The sequence below is a fragment of the Lycium ferocissimum genome, chromosome 1 (assembly GCF_029784015.1).
Source record: "Lycium ferocissimum isolate CSIRO_LF1 chromosome 1, AGI_CSIRO_Lferr_CH_V1, whole genome shotgun sequence".
Classification (NCBI taxonomy): domain Eukaryota; kingdom Viridiplantae; phylum Streptophyta; class Magnoliopsida; order Solanales; family Solanaceae; genus Lycium; species Lycium ferocissimum.
In genome coordinates this window covers 1,754,632-1,777,079 of record NC_081342.1, presented here as the reverse complement: position 1 = coordinate 1,777,079, position 22,448 = coordinate 1,754,632, and the positions used below count along the sequence as shown (strand labels likewise).

Genomic DNA, 22,448 nt, shown 5'->3' with positions numbered 1-22,448 from the left:
ACATGTTTGAAATGAAACAAAGTAGAAGTTTGATTTTCTATTTAAATGAAGAACTACTATTTTTTTAATTTTTGGTAAATATTCTTGGTTTAGCTCATTTTACATTTAATTTTCTATTTAAACGAAGAACTACAATTTTTTAGTTTTTGGTAAATATTCTTGGTTTAGCTCATTTTACTTGTCATGTTGTCTTTTGCACGGTTTTTTAAGGAAATGTTAATTAGAATTATAATTTGACTAATTTACCTTATTAATTATTTGATCTTCATTTAATATTATTTTTTCTTTTATGACACTAATCTCTTTTTACATTTATTAAAAAGTAATTAAATTCTATCTTATTTTAGAAATATAAATATTTTAAGTATATTTATTTAGTAAACATAACAAATAAATGACATGGCGGAATAGCAAATACAACGCTTAAATATCTAGATTCGATTTCAAAGCTAATATAAGAAAAGAAAGGAAATTGTATGGTTTGACTACTTAACCTTTTGAAGAAAAGCAATAATATGGAATCCATGTTTTTTGCTGTACAATAATTTCATTTGCTCCCACTAATGGATTGATACGCATGTGGCAATGAATCCACCATTATTGACTTGATGAAGATACTTTGGGAATTACATGAATATTGTGTGATTTTTTAATATGGGATGCACATTTTTTTTTTTGATATTGCTTGTTTTTTTTAATATGGGGTCCATTTTTTTTTTTTAATATTGCTTGATTTTTTTAATATGGGGTTCATTTTTTTATTTTTTTTATTTTTACATGAGTTTGGAGATGGTGGAGTCTATACTTTGGGAATTACATGAATATTGTGTAATTTTTTAATATGAGATGCACGTTTTTTTTTTTTTTTTTTTGACATTGCTTTTTTTTTTTTAACATGGTTTTTTTTTTTTTTTTTTTTTTTTAATATTGCTTGATTTTTTTAATATAGGGTCCATTTTTATTTTTTTATTTTTACATGAGTTTGGAGATGGTGGGGTCCACTCCCCCCCCCCCCCCGCGCCTTTTTTTTTTATAATATTTCTTGGTATTTTTAGTATGGGGCCCACCTTATATATTATATATATATTTTTTGTTAAAAGAGGACTGACGACGAAGCATGGGGAAACCCATTCTTCTATATAGTAGTAATACTAGTAGTCTAGTAGTAGTGGGGTAATTTTAGGATCATCACTCAATTTTTACTGATTGCGCTAAAATCACTCAACTATTCAATTCGTTTAAGTATCACAATAAGACAGTAAGAAATTAATTCACTATAACCAGAAAATAGTTCAATTTTGTTTAAGTATCATAAAAATGTATCCTTCAGTTCTCTGGATGACTTTTGGTAATACTTATGCAAAGTTGAGCAAATTGTTGGTTACTTAAAATAGTGTTGTGACTTTCGTGATACTGAATAAAGTTGAGTGACTTTTTCATTATAAAAATTTAGTAAATTTGATGCTATAAAGAAAAAGTTGATGAGTGATTATCCGCGAAATTAACCGCACTAATAATGATAGTTTTAAAACATTCAACACAATAAAGCTTTTTTGAAAAAAGAAAAAGAAATAGATCTTTGGCAAGTTTAGTTGTATATAGCTTTCAAGTGATTTATGCTAAAAAGCTACCGAACTGGAAACCGACTAACACTAGTATTAATTGAAGCATAGAGTCGTATAGCATTTTTGCAAATGGGATAAGCTTTGGATTATGCAAATTGATAAATTTAATAGTCAACCCTTAATTATTTTTTTCTGTAAAAATGCCCAACGCATTTGACTTTCTCAAATCTCAATTGTTCCATCACCCTCCAACCACCTATTGTTAATATCGATCTTTGATTCGTTGGCCATGCAAACTCATGCACGTGACCGTTTTTTGTCTCTTATAAAGATACAACCTAAAACGCGCACATAAATTAGTTTTTATTTATTCATAAGTTCTTAATTTAAAGGTGTTAAATGGGTGAGTTGAACTAAAACCAGTTTAAGATGTCAGAGCAATCAATGGACTAGTTCATCGGCCGTCCTTTATTTGCTCGGGTCAAGATGAACAAATTAATTTGGGCCGAGCAATAGATCATGACCCAATCTATCCAATTCACAAAAATTCATTTGTTTGTTTGTTCTTTTATAATTTATTTAATTATTAAGTTAAAATATTAAAAATATTATTCTTTTATTTATTATAACTATATAAAATAAAATCAAACCCCAACGTTTGTTTTTCTTTCATATTGTTTTGATAAGTTTTTATGGTCAGTTTGGGCGATATATGTAGCCCAAAAAGTTGCCCAAATTCTTACGCGGGCTAGCTTGTTATATGCCCAAAATATGCTGGAAATGAAACAATAAAATAAAGCAGATTTGGAAATTTCTCTCTCTGTTTTCATTATGCACAGTGCACGTATATATACAGCAAAAGGAATCTGCTCTAACAAACTTGTACAAGCTAACCTATCAAACTTTGTCACCTGTACAATATTATTCCCTATACAATGTGACTAAAATAAATGCAAAACTGAAATTGATTTATGTCTAATTTCTAATCCTTATTTTTTGTATGTTGACAGGTGTCCCTTTTTGCCCACTTCATCTTGCCGCGTGTTTTGTGTACCAAAAACAGTGGGTCTTTGAAATCATTGAGCAAGACATTGAGCAAGACCTTTTCTTTTCTCTTTTGTTTCAAATGTTCTCTGTAAATCTGAGTTTGTGGAAGATGAAATTCCAACACCCCCCCCCCCTCAAGGTGGAGGGGAGCTGTGCTGTAACACCCCGTAAATTTGGGTTAGGTGTAAATATGTGAAAATATAGTGTTAACATGATATTATATCTATATGAATCAATTCTTGGTGGATTCGGGTGGAGGATGGTCGTTTTGAAGTCAAACCAATTAGTGAAGTTCTTAAGGCCTCTTAAATTCGCCTAAGTTTTGGTAGTGCCTGTTTTCTGGGCGATTTTGCATGAAAATGTGTTGTGGATTTGGAAACACTTCCTCAATGAAAGTTGTATATCTTTGAAATAGCTTTCCAACGGTAGGTCGCCCACCCAAACGGAGTTATGTACAAGAAGTTATGTCCATTTTACCGAACACGTTTCGTAACCGACACACGCCGCCTTTTCAGGTGCGTGGGGGCGCGTGCGATGGACATGCGTCGCGCGCCGATCGCACAAAAACCCCTTCTCTGAATATTGACCTGCAGATGGTCGTGCGATCTCCATGCGTCGCGCGACCATCACATAACGAGGCTGGTTTCGGGTCAAAAAGTCGGGTTACGCGTTTTAAGTTATATTTAAGCTTGGGGTTTATTTCCCCAACAACCCTAGTCACGAAAAATCACCCTAAATTCAATAATAACAAGTCCCAAGCCTCAAGAACCCTAAAAGGGTTGCAACATAATTCCTTCCAAAGTAATTCAAGCTAGGGTTTGGGTATTCTTCATTAGAAAAGTGAGTTGTTAAACCTTGTTTAACAAATTAAGGTATGTCTCCCTTTTAAAAACCTTATTTTGGATGTATGTCTCCTTTTAAAACCTTATTCGGATGTATGTCTCCTTTAAAAACCTTATTTTGGATGTATGTCTCCCTTTTAAAAACCTTATTTTGGATGTATGTCTCCCTTTTAAAAACCTTATTTTGAATGTATGTCTCTTCAAAGATAAAATCCTTTTTAACCATAAAGGTGATTTGTATGTCTCTTTGAACATACTGCTTCTATCGGTTTTTACGAACTCTTTGGTTGTGATTTGTATGTCTCTTTTAAAATCACTTTTGAAACCATTGTTGGAAGTATTAATTTTATTCAAGATTCTTTAATGAATGAAAGGAAAAGTAATTCTTCTCATGGTTCTTGAACTCCAATTCATGACTAAATGGTGGTTAATGTGTGTGAGGGGACAAACCACATTAAACCTAGATTGTAATAAACCCTATATATGTATATGATATTATGAATGTCTTTCTATAAGAGATGCTTAATAATGAAGGATAACGATTGGTAATGATATTAGAATTCTCTTGATGGATGATTTAACTAGTTACTTGAAAGGTTGTTGACTCATAAAAGTATGTTATTACGAATTGTGGAAATTGAAACTTGTTTAAAGAAGTGAAACGTTTTCAGGACATCCTTTGAAACGATTTATCTTTACGATATGGCATAACGAACCTTAATGGTAAATGGTGATGTGACTACCTTGAGATGAATTGTAATTCGACTTTTATGCTATGAACTCATTGGTGTGCTTACGCTAGCCATTCGGGAGGATGAATGGTCACCGAGGATCTCGTATTCCGGTGTGCTTACGCCCAGCCATTCGGGAGGATGAGTGGTCACCGAGGATCTCATATCCGGTGTGCTTACGCCTAGCCATTCGGGAGGATGAGTGGTCACCGAGGATCTCATATTCCGGTGTGCTTACGCCTAGCCATTCGGGAGGATGAGTGGTCACCGAGGATCTCATATTCCGGTGTGCTTATGCCTAGCCATTCGGGAGGATGAGTGGTCACCGAGGATCTCATATTCCGGTGTGCTTACGCCTAGCCATTCGGGAGGAGGAGTGGTCATCGAGGATTTCATATTCGGTGTGTTTATGCCTAGCCATTCGGGAGGATGAGTGGTCACCGAGGATTTTATAATCCGGTGTGGTGGGCTTATTTGTGACAAGGGAACCCTATGGTGATCCCCTCGATGTGACTTATTCTTGGGCCTGTATTGGCATGTGTGACATTCTTATTCTCTTATGGAATTGTTGATGATTATCTTAATTGACCAATTTGAAAGGCATATTTGAAAGTTGTAACTTGACAAAAGACTTTATAATCGGTTTGATAATTCTTATTAAGATACACATGCCGATTACTTGTCTTATATTGAGTAATGGTTTTGTAAATCGTTTAACAAATGATATTAAGAATCAAAAAGTGGAATATTTGTTTTTATGCCATCTTCTCAGAACTGATTTCTTTATGTATTATTATATTTTATTTTTATAATATTTGTTGTCCCCGAGATACTCACTGAGTACCCAGTACTCAGGCATACCATTGTTGTTTTTGATGGTATGTTAGGTATCATTGAGGAGTGAGTTCGTGATACGCCTACGACTTAAGAGAACTTGTACGCTTCGAGACTATTCGGTGAGCCCACATGATTGTTCGTGGGGCACCATTCTATCTTTACTCTTCGCCTTTTTGTTTCGGGCTCGCGTCCCGATGATTTAGACATTCATCATTATCTTAGAAGCTCCATAAGTATGCGTTCTTGGGTAGTTGTTGAGTTATTGATTAACTCTCGGGCACGTTATTACGTTTGACTAAGTATTTGGTGAATAAAGACCGCTAATTTAATTTATATATTCATGATTTGTTACATTTACTTTATAAAGCGTTGGAGGCGAATGTTGAACCTGGCGGGTTTAAGTGTTATTATTGTATCGTTTAGGTTCTTCCGATGTTGTTCATGACGTCGGATGCCGGTCACGTCTAGGGTGGGTTTTGGGGCGTGACATGTGCGACACCCAACTTGCGAAGAACAGAGAAATGCGAAGGGCCGGTCAATGGTTTGGTGAAGATATCGGTGAGTTGAGATGAAGAGGGAACAAAAGATAATGAGATCAAGCCAGAGAGGTACTGTTGGCGAACGAAATGGCAATCTAATTCGACATGCTTGGTTCGTTCGTGAAAAACTGGGTTTTTCGCGATGTGGATCGCCGATTGACTGTCGGAATGTAGCGGAACTGGCAACGACGGTGAAACGGAGAAATCATCAAGTAAATGGACCAACCTGGTTAGTTCCCCAACAACTCTTCGCATAGATCTATACTCTGCTTCAGTGGAGGATAAAGAAATTGATGATTGTTTTTTCGATTTCCAACTAATAGGAGATCCCCCAAGGGTGATGTAAAACCCACTCACAGATCGACGAGAGTCGGGGCATGAACCCCAGTCCGAGTCACAAAAAGCCAAGAGATCGAGTGAAGGTGAACTGGAGAAGAAAAGGCCTTGGCTAGGAGCAAGTGTAAGATAGCGAATGACCCGTAATCCAGCTAAGAAATGGGGAATACGAGGCTTGGACATGAATTGACTGAGATGATGAATGGCAAAAGACAGATCTGGGCGTGTGTGAGTTAGGAAATTTAATTTTCCTAACAGACGTCTGTAAACAGTGGGATCAAGAAGAAGGTCACCCTCATCAGATTTGAGCTTGTGAGTGGGATCTAGAGGAGAGTTGACAGTAGCAGAGGCCTGAGTTTCAAATTCATCCAATAACTCCAAGGTATATTTCTTTTGACACAAAATAATGCCTTGTGGTTCACGAATGACTTCCATGCCCAAAAAGAAGTGAACTTTCCCCAAACCCTTTACTTTGAATTCAGAGTCCAAAAATTGCTTAAGTGAAGCTAGTTCAGTAGGATTGTTGCCTGTCATTAATATGTCATCAACGTAAACTGCAACCAAAGAGATGAAATCCCTGTCCTTTTTATAAAACAAAGAGTAATCATTTAAGGAAGAAACATATCCTTTGAAGTTTAAAGCTGCAGTTAATCTCGAATACCACTGCCTTGATGCCTGTTTGAGACCATAGAGAGATTTCCTTAATCGACAAACCAAATTAGGATTAGGAGGCTGCATTCCAGGGGGAAACCTCATGTAAACTTCTTCATTTAACTCACCATGAAGAAAAGCGTTGTTGACATCTAGTTGATAAATGGGCCAGTCTTTCTTGACTGCTACAGTAAACAAGCATCTGATAGTTGTCATTTTAACAACTGGAGAAAAAGTCTCAGTATAGTCAATTCCCTCTATTTGTGTATCCCCTCTTATCACAAGTCTGGCCTTGAGTCTTTCTAAACTCCCATCTGACCTGTTTTTGACCTTGTAGACCCACTTGCATGCTAAAGCCTTATGACCCATAGGTAGTTCCATAACATCCCAAGTCTTGTTGGCAATCAGAGCTTCAAATTCAGTGGACATTGCCTGTTGCCAGCCAGGATGTAGTGCTTCTTGTTTATAACTTGTGGGTTCTGTTATGTTTGAAATAGAATTGAGTAGGTGCTGATTAGTCATAGAAAGGGCTGAGAAGGGTAGAGTCTGAGGATGAACAACTGGGATAAAGCAAGAAGAAGTTAAGTTGGTAAGGAAAACAGCATTGCAATAATAATCTTTAAGATAAGATGGGGTGTGAGTTGGTCTGCCTGATTTAGTAGTAGAGATTGTAGATAAAATATTTTGTGGAGGTGGGGGAATAGGAGAAGGGTGAGGGGTTGATTCTATGGCAGGAGGAGGAATAGATGAAGGAGGGATATTAAGAGGGAGGACAGGTGAAGGAGAAGATTGGTCAGAAGTAGGGGATTCTAGGATAGATGGTGAAATTGTAGGAGAAAAAGAAGGAGAATCAGGGAAGAGATCAGGGTGTGAGACATCAGAGTCTGAAAAGGATTCTGAGGGTTGTTCTGATGATTGAGTGGGGTTAAAAGTATGAGGAAATATAGGTGGAGGACTAGAATGAATAGAGAAAGGGAATGAATGTTCATGAAAGACTACATTTCTGGAAAATAAGATTTTCTTAGTCGAGGTCCATGATTTTATAGCCTTTCTTTCCGTGGGATAACCAAGAAAATCCTTTAATAGCTCTAGGTTCTAATTTTGATCTATGACTTGGAAGAGTTGAAACATAGCATAAACAACCAAAGGTTCTTAGAAACTCATAGGATGGTGGCTGATTATATAAGATTTCATATGGAGTTTTGAACTGTAGGACACTAGAAGGGAATCTGTTTATTAAGCTAGTAGCAGTGAGCAGACAATCTCCCCAAAAAGAAACAGGAACTTTTGATTGATACATTAAAGCTCTACAAGTTTCAAGAAGATGTCGATGCTTTCTTTCTACAATTCCGTTTTGTTGAGGTGTTCCTACACATGAAGTCTGATGTAAAATCCCTTGAGTTTTAAAAAATTCAGAAGTGCTATGACTGCTTCCTAATTCTAAGGCATTATCAGACCTAATAATTTTAACTTGAGTTTTGAACTGTCTTTCTACCATTTTGAGGAAGGCTTTAAGAATGAAGAAAGCATTGCTTTTGATAGTCAATAAATAGGTCCAAGTTCCTCTACTATAATCATCTACAATGGTCAAGAAGTACTTAAATCCATCATAAGTAGCTGTTTTATAGGGTCCCCATGTGTCAATGTGAATGAGTTCAAAAATGGATTTGGTTTTACTAGAACTTAATTTAAAAGGTAATCTTGCTTGTCTTGCTAAAGGACAAATATTACAAGGAAGTTCAGAATGACAATGAATAAAAGCAGAAACTGACTTGATATTTTTCATTGATGAATAGGGTAAGTGGCCCAATCTTTTGTGCCACAGAGTTACATCAACTTGCTTAGCTACTACTGAATTGGAAAAAGATAAACTAACATCTTTCTTAGGAACTGGAATAACAGAATTAAAAGTAGGAACAACATCATTTTTCTTGAAACTTGGAAAACTAAGAAGACTATGTTGTTGATGGCTGGACTTAGTGCTGGCAGATTTGAGTAGATAGAGACCTCCATGACATTCACCAAGAACCTGAGGCCTCTTCATGGAAGGGGCCTGAAAGACACAATTTGTGGAAGAGAACATTAGATGACATTTATATTGCTGACAAAGTATGTTAACAGACAGAAGATTATAATTAAAATCAGGAACTAAAAGCACATTTTCTAGAATAAGATCTGGTAAAACTTTGATACTCCCCTTGTGAGTGACTATTACCTTTTGTGAATTTGGTAGATTAACACTTAAAGGTGTAAGAAAAGGAGTTAGATTAAAAAAGATTGAGGTGTCAAAAGCCATATGTTGGGTTGCCCCTGAGTCAATGATCCAGGAATTGAATTTAATATGAGCAAAACAAGCTAGGATATGGTGTAAAGGATTAGTTATACCAGAGCACACTACACTGTTGGCAACAACTTCTGCATATGAACTTGTAGGACCTGATTGGCTAACTTTAACCTGTTGCAAAAGATGAACCAATTGACTGAACTGCTCCTGTGAAAATTGTTGATTGTTCCCTGCATAGTCATTGTGTTTCTCTTCAACAAACCTTTGCATTACTATGTGCCAAAGTCTGATTTCTCCTTGTCTTTGTGAATTTAAAATCTGCAGGGAAGCCCACAATCCTATAACACTTGTCTATACTATGACCAGGTTTCTTGCAATGTGAGCAAATCAGGTTGTTCTTTCTTGTATCAAACTTCCCTTTCCCTTTTTGCTCATAGTTTCCATGTTTCTGGTTATACTGATCATAGTTAGAAATTTTTTGAATAGGCATAGGGTGTATATTTGTGTTGGTTTATTGCCAAAAAGGAGGATGATTCACTAGGGTGTTGTTGATTTACATAAACCTCCCTTTGTTTTTCATCTTGAATTAAGATAGAATAGGCCACATTCACATTAGGGAGAGGTGAGATAATCAACATATTTCCTCTAACTGATGCATATGAATCATTTAGACCCATCAGAAAATGCATAAGTCTCTCATCTTGTATAGATTTGGTCAGTTTATCCTTTCCTCCACAGCTACAATTACATCCACAGTTTATGTCAGCATTAAGAGTGTCTAGTTCATCCCAAAGTTTCTTCAACTTGGTAAAATATGTTGCTATATCATTAGATCCCTGAACTAAATCACTTAGTTCCTTTTGGAGATGGTATAATTTAGCCCCATTTGATTGACCAAACCTTTCTTCAAGGTCTGTCCATAAAGCTTTGGCAGTTTTTGAGTATATGACACTATCAGAAATTTCTTTTGAAAGTGAATTTAAGAGCCAAGACAACACCATGTCATTACACCTACTCCACAATTTGTGATCTGTGGAATCAATAGCAAGTTCTTTACATGTGCCATCTATAAAACCTATTTTATTTTTGGCTGATAAAGCAATGAGAACTGACCTACGCCAGCCTCCATACCCTTTGCCATCAAAAGTGAAATTCACCAGATTCATACCAGGGAAATCTGATGAATGAAGATAATAGAGGTGACTGGAATCCATTAACTTGGATTCAGCCACCTTAGCTACCTCAGTTGATTCATCACTCATGATGGAATAAGAATCAAAAGAGTTTTAGCAGAAATTTAAAATTCGAGAAAGAAAAAAAATAATGAAACTGTGAACAAAACAGTGAAGAGAAGATCTGAAAATTAGCAGGATGTTTATCCCTGCTCTGATACCATGCTGGAAATGAAACAATAAAATAAAGCAGATTTGGAAATTTTCTCTCTGTTTTCATTATGCACAGTGCACGTATATATACACATCAAAAGGAATCTACTCTAACAAACTTGTACAAGCTAACCTATCAAACTTTGCCACCTGTACAATATTATTCCCTATACAATATGACTAAAATAAATGCAAAACTAAAATTAATTTATGTCTAATTTCTAATCCCTATTTTTTGTATGTTGACAGGTGTCCCTTTTGCCCACTTCATCTTGCCGCGTGTTTTGTGTACCAAAAACAGTGGATCTTTGAAATCATTGAGCAAGACATTGAGCAAGACCTTTTCTTTTCTCTTTTGTTTCAAATGTTCTCTGTAAATCTGAGTTTGTGGAAGATGAAATTCCAACAAAATAACATGCGGCCTAGCCTAACCAAATTTGGCCGAGTCGGAGGTGCTATATTTTTCATGATGTTCTAAATTTGTCTCTCGTCTTATGAATTGGGGAATGGTCAATGTCTAATACGTATATTTTTTTAAAAAAGAAGTGATTTTTATCAATTTCAAATAGTTTAACATGTACAATACTAGGTAGGGGTGTATATGGACTGGGTTGGTTCGGATTTTTTAAACACCAAACCAAACCAATTGCGTCGGGTTTTTAAATTTACACACCAAATCAAACCAATATAATTCGGGTTTTTCAACCTTGGGTTTTCTCGGGTTATTCGATTTTCTCGGGGTTTTCGGGTTTTTTCCGCTATAGTCTTGATAAAAAATATATAACTTTTACTTCAAATATTTCTTTAGTTCTAGTAAGATACAACTATATAATTAAGGTGTTTCTTAAGAAAACACACAAAATGTGAGAAGAGTAATGACATTGTATTAAAATATTCAACAAAAGCTAATAAAATCGGTTAAAATAAATATTGCTAATTAACAAGCCATAAAGAAAATGACCATAATCTAAAAATATTAAGTCATGCTAAAATAAGTACGGCTAATAAGTATTAATTACATGACAAAAGAAAAAAACTTAAGTTATGTATTTTCACTCTCTAAATCAATTATGCAAAACTAAAGAATAGATATCCAACATTATTGTCATTCCTAGTTATAAATTGAATTTCTTTTGTTAGCATTAGTGTTGAGTTGGTTTTGATTTGCACTTTATTTGAGTTCCTAACATCCATAGGATATAAAACTTATTGATATCCAAATTCTAAGTTCAAGCTTGAATAATATGATAATAGATTAAAAAACTACGAAAAAATTTAAGAAATATTTATAAATTACATTACAAATAAATATTTTTATGTATAAAATATTATAAAAATTGAATACATGTAATGTCGGGTTGGTTTGGTTCGGTTTGACTTTTTTTAGTTAAAACCAATTATGGTCGGGTTTTTTTTTTCAACACCAAACCAAGTCAAACCAAACCACTAGTCGGGTTTTTTTCTCGGTTTGACTCGGTTTATCGGTTTGGTGCAGTTTGTCGGTTTACTTTGTACACCCCTAATACTAGATGTGACAAAAGGAAGAAAATTATAAATAAATGGAAGGAGTTAATGATGGGAATAATTGATTAATTAAAATTACTGCTCTCCCGTCCCAATTTAAGTGTCTTAGTTTGATCAGGCACGGAGTTTAAGAAATAAAGAAATTTTTATGAATCTCCTGGTCTTAAATTAAAGATATGGGTAGTCCTTTAAATCTAGTGGTCTTAAACTTTCCATGTATAGAATGTTGCCATTGGAAAATTTACTAAATATAGAAAGATCGAGACACTCTTTTTGGGATATACTAAAAAGGAAAATAAGACAATTTAATTACGAAGGAGGGAGTACTTCATTTAGGTTATTCAAATATTTGATCAAGTAAAGTTCTTTTTCCCTATCACCAAATGGGCTACTTGACATAATTGAAATTGCAAGATGTTAATGCTGTAATACGTGGAAAAATGATGGATCTAAACTAAATGTACAATTAATATCCAAATTCCCAACAAATTCTGTAGACTGCGGCCTTCAAGTTTTATCAATCCTGTCATGAAAACAAGCAACATTAGTTTATTGCGTGTATATTTATGTCAAGATATAATTTTTTTTTCTTTTTTTTTACTTTAATTTACTCTTCCTTTAGAAAATAATACTAATATGTAGCTTGGGGCGGCACTAGACAACTTATGAAGTCGGCCGAATTTCAATAGATTTGTCCTAAATTTTGTATTTGTGTTGTGAAATTCATTAAATATGTATAAACTTTAAATTTAGAATCTAATTATTAGCATTTGAAATCGTTAATATAGAATTTAGAGCACATAACATACAGATTCTAGATTTACCTATGTATATAGCCATCTCGCCACGCAAAGTTGAAAAGAAAGAACTTAAGCAATGGCTTTATTTTCAGAAAGAAGTCTTTCTATTTTTATTTTCATAGAAACATCTTGGATTCAATTTCCTCCCTCTCCTATAAAGATTAAACTCTTTATACGTTTTTGTGTCTTTGTAAGCACAATTTGAGACATTGTATTAGAGCCTCAACTGCCTAAGGCCTATTAAAAGGGTAGCTTCCTAGATATAATTTTCATATAGTATATATATAGCATCATTCGAATCCGAGATGTCTAATTAGTATAGTAGAGGAATATTCTGTCTGTTTCAGTTTCCACCACAACCCTCGATGATGAGATATTATATAACTCAACTCAACTCAACACTAACATATTACATTTATATAAAACAATAAGTTTCTCTCTCCCACCTTAAAGGCTTCACTATGAAAACAAAAATAGAAAGAAAAAGATTGACTATTTTCGGAAAAATATCCACATAGCATAAAACAAAGAGCATAATATATGTTCGTTCAACCATAAATGCATTGTCCATTAAAAATGCAATAGTTATCAAAAAAAAAAAAAAAAGGGGGGGGGGGGGGTAGTCCTGGTGTACTACATTAATTAGCCCAATCTATCCACCTGCCAACTTAATAACTGGTCCAACAGTCTATTAGTTGCAATCTTCAAATCTTTGCCTTGTTAATGTTTGGATCATGCAATAAATAGAGGCAAAACATTCATTAGTTTCTTCATTCTTAATTAATACAACTTTAATAGATAGTAAGCTAATTATCAAGTAAGAAAAATATGGGACTAAAGGCTTTTATACTTCTAAGCCTTGCTTTGGCTATTTTTGCAATTGTGACCTCAGAGGTTGCTGCTAGGGAGTTGGCTGAGAGCTCCACCAATACTGTGGAAAACAGTAAGCTTTTTTCTTTTATGTTCATCACATAAAGTGAAAAAAATAACATAATCTAGCCAACTATAAGTTTTTGAACATTTCAAGAACCTGAATTGCCATTTTAATCAATCCATGAGTGTAGTGAGGTAAATAAGTTCATATATCTAGTATTATATCCACTACTAGAAAAAGAGGGTTTTTCCACGGACATTCAGTGGGAAATTTGTGCTATAAAACATGATTTTCTCACCTCATTCCCGTTCCGAACAATCTCACGGAAAAGCGCTAGTTAAAACAAGTTCCTATCAAACGTGGAAAACTTTCTACTTTTTTACCGTAAAAACTCTACTATTTAGGTTTTTCCCACGCATATTCAGTGGGAAACTACCACTGAAAATTTTTCAATGAGAAATCAGTGAAAAAATAATAATTTTTTAGTAGCGATCTACTATTATGCATAGGGAAGGTAACGGGGCGCGTTTGCTCTTATGCAAGGCGACGCGAGTTAAAATATGCTCTACCATGCATTAAAATATTAATTAAATTAGCCACTCTTTAATTTTGTGTGTGTGTCCGCGACATTTTTTTTAATGTCTTAATTAAATTGATGCTCAAACTGAAGAGTCTTAAGACCCGTTTGGACATACTTTTTTTTTTTTTTTTTTTGCTTTTCTACAATATTTTTTTAATCAAAAATCTGTTCAGTTATATATTGTGTCAAAATTTCACTCCAAACTTGAAAAAAGGTTTTTCAAAGTAAAAACAAATTCCCCCACAAAGCTTTAACATTTTTTCAAGTGAAATAATACATGTCCAAACACAACTTCAACTTTCAAATACCCCTTTTCAACGTAACTTCAAATGCTACTTTTCTTTAAATATCCCTCAATTCATATCGAAACACCTACTTAATCGTTCGTCTTTTTGACATATCGCCTGCTTATGTACTGACTTCTATTGTTTACCAGACCTACAATCTCTTGGAATATATGCACCTCTGGCAAAAAGTAAGGTATAATATAAGAGAATTGCCTATATATAAATAACAATTAGTTGGATTAATTTTAATATTTTAATCATGTTAGTATCTTTAATTAAGGTATAATGTTTTTTTATAAGAGACTTTTAATCAAGTTAGAGATGTATTATACGCCACTAGAAAAAATAGAGATCAAATCTCTAGTACTTTTTATTTTTTTAATGTAATATTGGACTCAAATAAGCTTAAATAGAGCGATATGAAACGACAATGCCGATTCATATATAGCCGATCCCCATTATATTGAGATTGATGCATACTTATTATTGTTATTGTATCCTTGAACACTAGACTAATCTATAAACAAAAAAGTTAATAGTGACTTTTTACGTAACATGCACATGTTTGATTTTGGTTGCAGCAAAGAAATCCGAAAAGAAAAATGAGGTAACTGATGCTAAATATCCTGGAGGAGGATATGAAGGATATCCCGGAGGAGGGTACCCGGGGGGTGGATATGGAGGATACCCTGGCGGTGGTCGCGGTCGTGGAGGTTATGGAGGATATCCTGGTGGTGGTCGCGGACGTGGAGGTGGATACTGCCCCTATGGTTGTTGTCAAAGGAATTACTATGGTAATGGTTGCTATAGGTGTTGTTACTAAAAAGGTGAAGCCATGGATAAAGTCACTCAAGCTAAGCCTCACAACTAATTCCTAAGTAATAAGTATATATGTATTGTGTGTTTTAGTAGTAAGTACTAATAGTTTTGTTGTTGGGAATTTGAATAAATGTATCCTCCATTCACTTAGCTTCATTGTGGATGGATGGTCAAATGTTATCTTTTCATTTGTTTGTTCCGTTCTTAAATATATTTGAATGTAATTATTGTTGAAATATTATATAATTAAGTAATTAAAAGTTTACTTTATAGTAATAATTTAAATTCTTATATGAGATTGTTACGCAGTTCAGTATGATATATCACAACAATCAAAATGTCTTGCTCTTTCTAATTTATATGATATTCTTTTCATATTGTACATATCGAACGGTTTGACGCAATTTTATTTATATATAACTTAAACCAAAGAATGAATTTTGTTGAACTGAATATTCTAATTTTAAACATTGTTTGGTGAGATACTTCCTTTGTCAAATCAATTTTTCACAACAACTATAAAAATTCTTGCAAAAGTTTTCATTACTATATGTAGATTCATCGTTAATAATTTGACTATGTGTAATTGGCAAATGGCAGGTCAGGTCTATCTTGTGCGGATGGAAACGGGCTTAAATAACTCATGACCCAACTCCGCAAATTGGGTCTAAATGGGTTGGGTCAAGATATAGCAAATAACATGTCATAATCTAATCTGCAAAACATAATCCAATCTCTCCTCCTTTTCTATTGAGATTTTCACTCTTAATTTAGCACTCCTGAAAATTTCAATTCTAAGTTTAATACTTTAAAGCATGCTAACGAGTATGACAAATGTCATTTTTCATTCTAAACCATGCTACGGATTGGTACAAAGATATAAAGACGCATTATGAAATATATAACAAAGTTTAGAATTAAATAGCTTGAGCAAAATATCACTTAAAGAGATAACAAGGAAAATTCCAAAATAATAATAATATAGGCTGCGGGCATGAGGTTCATCTCAACCCAGTACTTTTAGCGCAAAATATAAATTTATGTATAAAAATTCACTAAAATTGCAACAAATAGTGTCACACCCCCTTTTTTTTTGTATGCCCCAAAAGAAACGGTTTATTTATTAAAGGGTTTTTCCATTTGAAGTGACGGTTTTGAATAGAAATTATTTATTTACAGAGTCGCCAAAGATGTCACACCTTTTTTTTTACATGCCTCGAAAGAAACGGTTTATTTATTAAAGGGTTTTTCCATTTGAAGTGACGGTTTTGAATAGGGATTATTTATTTGAAGTCGCCACCTGGAATTGAGTTTTGGTGTTCCAAGTCACCTTATGAATCCCTAATCAAAAGAAAATGACTCTTAAATTATGGTCCGCGAAAACAGAAGATCGGGTAAGAAATTCTATTGATCGGGGAGAAGGTGTTAGGCATTTCCCGAGCCCCGTGGTTTTAGCACGGTCGCTTTATCGACTTATACTTAGCTTAATCTATTTTTGGATAAATTATATTCTCGAGCCTTGATTTGCTCGTACTTTTTATGGTTGAACTTTTATTAGACTTAACCCGGATGCGTAACCGCATTCTGGATCTTTTAAGCATCTCAACATAAGATGCGTAACCGCATTCTCGATCGAAACAAGATTAATTATTAAAACGATATTGGCCAAGGTGCGTAACTGCATCCTTGGGTTGTTTAAGCGTCTCAAAATAAGATGCATAACTGCATTCTTACTCGAAACAAAATTAATTATTAAAACGAGTTCGGCCAAGGTGCGTAACCGCATCCTTGAGTTGTTTAAAAAATGTTTCGAAATAAGATGCGTAACCGCATTCTTAATCGAAACAAACGTCTTGAAACGTGCCTAAAGTTCATCTAGCGTTAAAGGCAATTATTTATCTCTAAAATTCGAGACTTATTATTAGTACTGATTAATTATTAATGTTCACTCTTTTGACAAGGGGTTTTCAAGTCATTCGCAACCCATTAAATTCGCAAGATCAATCACTGGCCCCACTTAGAATCAAAATACCAATCCTAGTAAATTCACACGGTCCACACGCAAATATCTGAACCTAAAATTTTGCCTACCAAACCCAAAGATTAGCCAATTTTGCCTAAACTTTAAATTGCGTATAGCACGTATTAAAAAAACGAATAACACATCATACGAAGCCCTGAAAAATATGATTTTTTGAATGGTCAACCTTCTAATCTCTAAGTACCCACTTGGGTTTTAATGACAAAAAAAGAAAAGAAAAAAAAAAAAAGTGCATTAATTCCAAAAACCAATTCACTGAGATGTGAGCAGAATGAGATCGAAAGCAAAGTGCATATTCTCATCAAATTAACACCAACCAAACATATTCATGATAAACGACACAAATCCATTCAAGAAAATATACAAAAATGATAATATCAAAGTGAAGGAATTAGAAATGGACCTCAAATTGAATCAACTTTGTTAGTTCTGGAAAAAGTTGACAACGACGCTGACCGGAATCCAAAACCTCGACGGCAACCCGCAACCCAAACTGAAAACTGGGACAGAAACCTCAAACCCCTCTGTTTAGATTTGTCGCTGTCGGGTATCTTCAAAGTATTTCCATGTTGTTTTAGGACGATTCAACTTGGGGTTTTGGGATGTGTTGAAAGTATCGAGATAGGGCCGTTTCCGGTGGATTTTTTGTGTTTGGATGATGGTTAATCAGGTGGTTTTCGTGTTAGATGGTAGATGATGACGATTTTTTTTTTCTTTTGTTACGCTGATGCGTGCGTATATGAATTGTGAGATGCCAGAAAAAAAAAAATGGAGTGCGGCTGAGTATTATGTGTAGGTGTCAATCTAGATTAGAAAATTAAGTCTAAGCTTCTATTTATGATGTGCTACTTTTAGCTTAATCTTCCCAAAATATCTTTGGATATTATTTTCCCCAAAATAGAATATGTCACGGGTATGGATAGGGGAGAATTTTGCTATGTGGTGGGCTATTATTGATTCTATTTTCTTTTTCTTTTGATTAAATAAACACATCAAGATAAAATATTAATCAACTACTCTAAATCAAAAAATAAGAATAAATCATTACACTAAGGAAAAATTTAAAAGATAATTAACTAAAAAAAACTAGATTAAAAGAAATATATTTTTTGTTTTTTTTTTTCATTAAAACACAAAATTTGTACTCTAAAATAGTGAATAAGGCTAGGTTAAATGAGTATAGGGCCTTGGTCAACGCGCGACGAGACAATCTTTGACATTTCGTGCGAGTTGACTTCTTATACGATATATAGACTCAAGATTTAGATGAAAAGAGGATCATGCTTTTATTAAATGAGAAACTTGGTCTTAACTCTAAAATTTAAATACATGCTAAAGAAACTAATCTCCTAAGATTACTCCTCAGTAAAAGGACAATCATACGTTCAACTATTCCTGGAAAAAGGTTCAAAGCAAACTAAACTCTAAGGGGTCGTTTGGTAGGTTGAACAAATATAAATAGTCCTCAAATAAATTGCCTTATTCCTTGTTTAATTACTAATTCTGAGATAAGTTATATCAGGATTAGAAATAGTCTTTGCGATAAGTTATTTATGTTAGATGGTGGAATAATAGTCCTAGGATTAGTTATCCCCGGACAAAACATTGAAAATAACAAAAATACCCCTAAAGTCCCTCAAACCTCTTTTTTACTATAAATAAGATGGAGGGTAATTAACTTTTTAAATAAACAAGTTCTTCTTAGGAATTATACATTGCATGTTATTTTTAATACAACAAATCAAACAGTCAATAAAAACAATGCCATGATAACTAATCCCAGTGTAACTAATAATCTCCATATAACTAATCCCAGCATAACTTGTCTTTGAACCAAATGACACCTAACTACTTTGCAACCAGATAATAAAAAATGAACATGTCCTAATTAATATTCTAGATGCAGTCAAAGAGCTTTTGTACATACCGTTAATTATCCCTCTATATAGAGGGATTAATTAATGGGGCTGGTAATTAGAAAATTTTGTATCAGCTTAACTAGCCTAATTAGGCTAGTTAATTATGGTGATTATTGATAATTTGATATAGCTATTAGCTAGTATCACAACTCTGATAGTTCAGGGATGGACCGCTAGTTCCAGAAAATCATACGGTATATAATTACAGGGTAAAATCAGAAAAGTCGAGTCTAATTAACAATCTATCAATCTGCCAACTTAATTAATAACTTGTCCGGTACGTACTATGCTAATGCAATTTTTCAAACTTCGCCCACCAAAATTTCAGTTGAATTTTTTCTTTCAAATCGTAGTGACAAATGGCTGAATTTGTCTACGAATTATCAACTATAGGTCCGGACCGGGATATGGATCGGTCGATACTTTGGTCCGTCACTTGGGTCAGAAACACCCAAATGCATATGCAACTCTTCGTTAGAATTTGAATTTTGAGCTTTCAAGGTTCAAGTTTCAAGACTCAACTTTCAAGTTTCAAGTTTCATGTTTCAAATTTCAAGTTTGTATGTTTTCATTTTGCAATGTTAGTTTGTTTGTTTTGATTTGATTTTGCAAAGCAAGTCGTTCGAGTTTGTATGTTTGGAATTTGCAATGTTATCAATTTAAATTTGAAATTTTATTTTAAATTATCGACGTAGTCTTGCATCGCACTCTCAACTTTTTATAATATTTGACACTTATATTTAAATGAATTAAATTTTTTTTAAAAAGAAGTCATTTTTGGGGTTTGGCCATTTGCCCAACGGTTATTCTTGCTTAAATAGCCGTTGGGAATCTTCATTCCAACAATGTATACAAGATATACTCGAATATACAATCAACATATACAAGATATACATAGCTATACAAACAACATCTACAAGATATACACAAAGTTATACATATCCAAACAAGATATACAAGTCATTTTTGGAGTTTTTGATAATATCTCAATCACAAAAATACATGGTATTTTTTCAACTAAAAAACATTGTCCAATCAAAACGTCACAAAAGGTTAAATCAATATACGTAGTATTTCTAAAAAATAATATTATACCAGGTATATATAACATTATACCATTATAATCTATGTTAAATTATACCATATATAAAGTACATCAGTGTGCCTCTAAAAATGAATTATAGTATGTATATATAATATTATACCTTAATAAAATATAATATAATTAAATTATACCATGTATATTGTAATACATTAGTAAATAGAATACCTCTAAAAAAATTTCAGGTATAAATAATGATTAATTGAATACTATTAAGCTTTAGTTGCATAGTAATTAAGACAATAAAGGGAGTTTAACAGTTAAAGTTGGAATCATCTCCCTATAAAATAGCTAATTTGAGTGACTTATTTAATTAACTTCCAAAATTGTAGAACTATCCCTAAAAATAAGCAAGAAAATGGAAAGCATGGATCTAATATAGGACTGATTCTCATATACTATAATCTGTTATGGAAGTAAATATTTGATATGCATTAATTAATGCTGTCATATATATTTAATCATTTTTCAAAAACTGCCTATTTATATTTTATTTTATTTTTTAAAAAAATTAATTCAAAGTGGGCCGGGCCATGCCCGGGTGGGCCAGAACCCGAGCCCGTTGGTGGGCCGGGATACCGGGCTACATGGCATGTCCGGCCTAGCCTCCTAATTTTTTCCACTAGCCCAGCCCAGCCCATCCTCTTACCGGGTTCGGGGCCGACCTGGCCCAATTGATTGGCTTAATCAATGCTATAAATAGAAGCAAAGTGTGTTCGTTAGTTTCCTCATCCTCATACAATTATCAAAACTCAAGGAAGTAGTAGTTATTGTATATAGTTTCAAGCAAGGTAAAAAATGGGATCAAAGGCATTTATGCTAATTGTTTTGGCAATTTTACTTGTGATAACATCAGAGGTTGCAGCTAGGGAGTTGGCTGACTGTAAGCTTCTTTTCTCACAACTATATATCTTAACTTTAACCTCAGATTACTTGCTCTTATTATAACACTAAGACAATACTCCCTCCGGATAAAAAAGAGTGTTTACTTAGCTGCGCCTTTTTTTCTTGGATAAAAAAGAGTATTCACTAATTAAATCAAGAAAGAATTAACCTTATCTTTCCAAATTTGTCCTTATTAAGTGCTATGTGATCAAATCCCAATACATATTTAATTAAGGGCAATTTAATCAAATTAAGTATTTTTGTTTAGGAGTTAATATTTTCTTAAAAGATGTGTAAATGATCAAATAGACACTCTTTTTTATTAGGAGGGAGTATTATTAATCTTTAGCCGGAAAAAGTGGGTTCAAAGGCGGCAATTATGCTTCGTTTATTTTGCATTTATTTCTGCTCTCAACCACTGGTAGACAATCTAAGAAGAATAAAAGCATCACAATAATAACCAAGCGAATTCAAAAACTCCACTTTCTTACTTGTTTTTATTACACCGCACTATATACGTAGCACATGTAATATCATCATAGAATGCGCACTATACCTAGTTCTTATTTTCAACATGCATGCTGAAAGTAAGGTCTGTCTAGTACGGTAAGGCCTGACTCTCTTACTTTGTATTATTATTATTAAAAAAATAAACTATCAAGAATCTGGTGGTATATTAGCTTGCAAGCTAGCTAGCATGCATATGCATGATTATAATTGGTGCATGCAGCAAAGGCATCGTCCAAGACAACGAATGACCCCAAATTTATAGGATACGAACTTCCAGGATTTAGAGAAGGAAGGCTTGGAGGATTCCCCATAGGAGGATATGGCGGATATCGTGGATACCCTGGTGGCGGATATGACGGATATGGTTGATACCCGGGTGGCGACCGTGGATATTACGGAGGCTATCCAAGAGGAGGATATGGTGGTTTTTATCCTGGTGGTGGTTATGGGGGAAGATATGCTAGAGGTGGTTGGTATGGTGGATGGCCTCGCAACTAACTAAATACTATAAATGAAGAATATCTGTGGTGGCTATTTATGTATTTATACTTTGTGTTTAGTAATAGTTTTGTTGTTGCATGAATAAATGTATCATAAATCTCCATTCACTTACTACTATGGATGGATGGTCATGTCCTGTTTCTTTATATAAATAAATATGAGAACTTTTACATACGTCTTTTTCCTTTTTCTTGTAATTGCCATCCATATATTAAGTGACATCCAAGTCCTTCGCAATTTTTTAATTCGAAAGCACTTAAATAAGATTAGGGAAAATTTTTTGCTGTTTAGTTATTAACATTCCGAATCGCTTTGCACTTCTCGACTGAGTTACATAAGTTTAAACCAGCTAGTATCCATTTTATTCTCAATTCCAGCATCGGTTCATT

The 22,448-nt window shown here is 33.9% G+C and overlaps 3 protein-coding genes across 3 annotated transcripts; 2 read left to right on the top strand and 1 right to left on the bottom strand.

The window, feature by feature from the left end:
• Window positions 1–8,641: 8,641 nt before the first annotated feature.
• Window positions 8,642–10,094, bottom strand: LOC132060738 (uncharacterized). The gene is made up of 4 exons (XM_059453688.1): window positions 9,396–10,094; window positions 9,095–9,289; window positions 8,934–9,003; window positions 8,642–8,649 (listed from the first exon to the last, which is right to left on the bottom strand). Exons 1-4 carry the CDS (start codon window positions 10,092–10,094, stop codon window positions 8,642–8,644), a joined length of 972 nt encoding a protein of 323 aa, XP_059309671.1.
• A 3,238-nt stretch (window positions 10,095–13,332) lies between these two features.
• LOC132050859 (cold and drought-regulated protein CORA-like) lies at window positions 13,333–15,366 on the top strand. Its single transcript, XM_059442231.1, has 2 exons — window positions 13,333–13,484; window positions 14,864–15,366. The coding sequence occupies exons 1-2, from the start codon at window positions 13,370–13,372 to the stop codon at window positions 15,103–15,105; spliced, it is 357 nt and encodes a 118-aa protein (XP_059298214.1). The 5' UTR covers window positions 13,333–13,369; the 3' UTR covers window positions 15,106–15,366.
• A 5,536-nt stretch (window positions 15,367–20,902) lies between these two features.
• On the top strand, window positions 20,903–22,226 carry LOC132051154 (uncharacterized). Its single transcript, XM_059442446.1, has 2 exons — window positions 20,903–21,046; window positions 21,779–22,226. The coding sequence occupies exons 1-2, from the start codon at window positions 20,962–20,964 to the stop codon at window positions 21,925–21,927; spliced, it is 234 nt and encodes a 77-aa protein (XP_059298429.1). The 5' UTR covers window positions 20,903–20,961; the 3' UTR covers window positions 21,928–22,226.
• The last annotated feature ends 222 nt before the right edge of the window (window positions 22,227–22,448 follow it).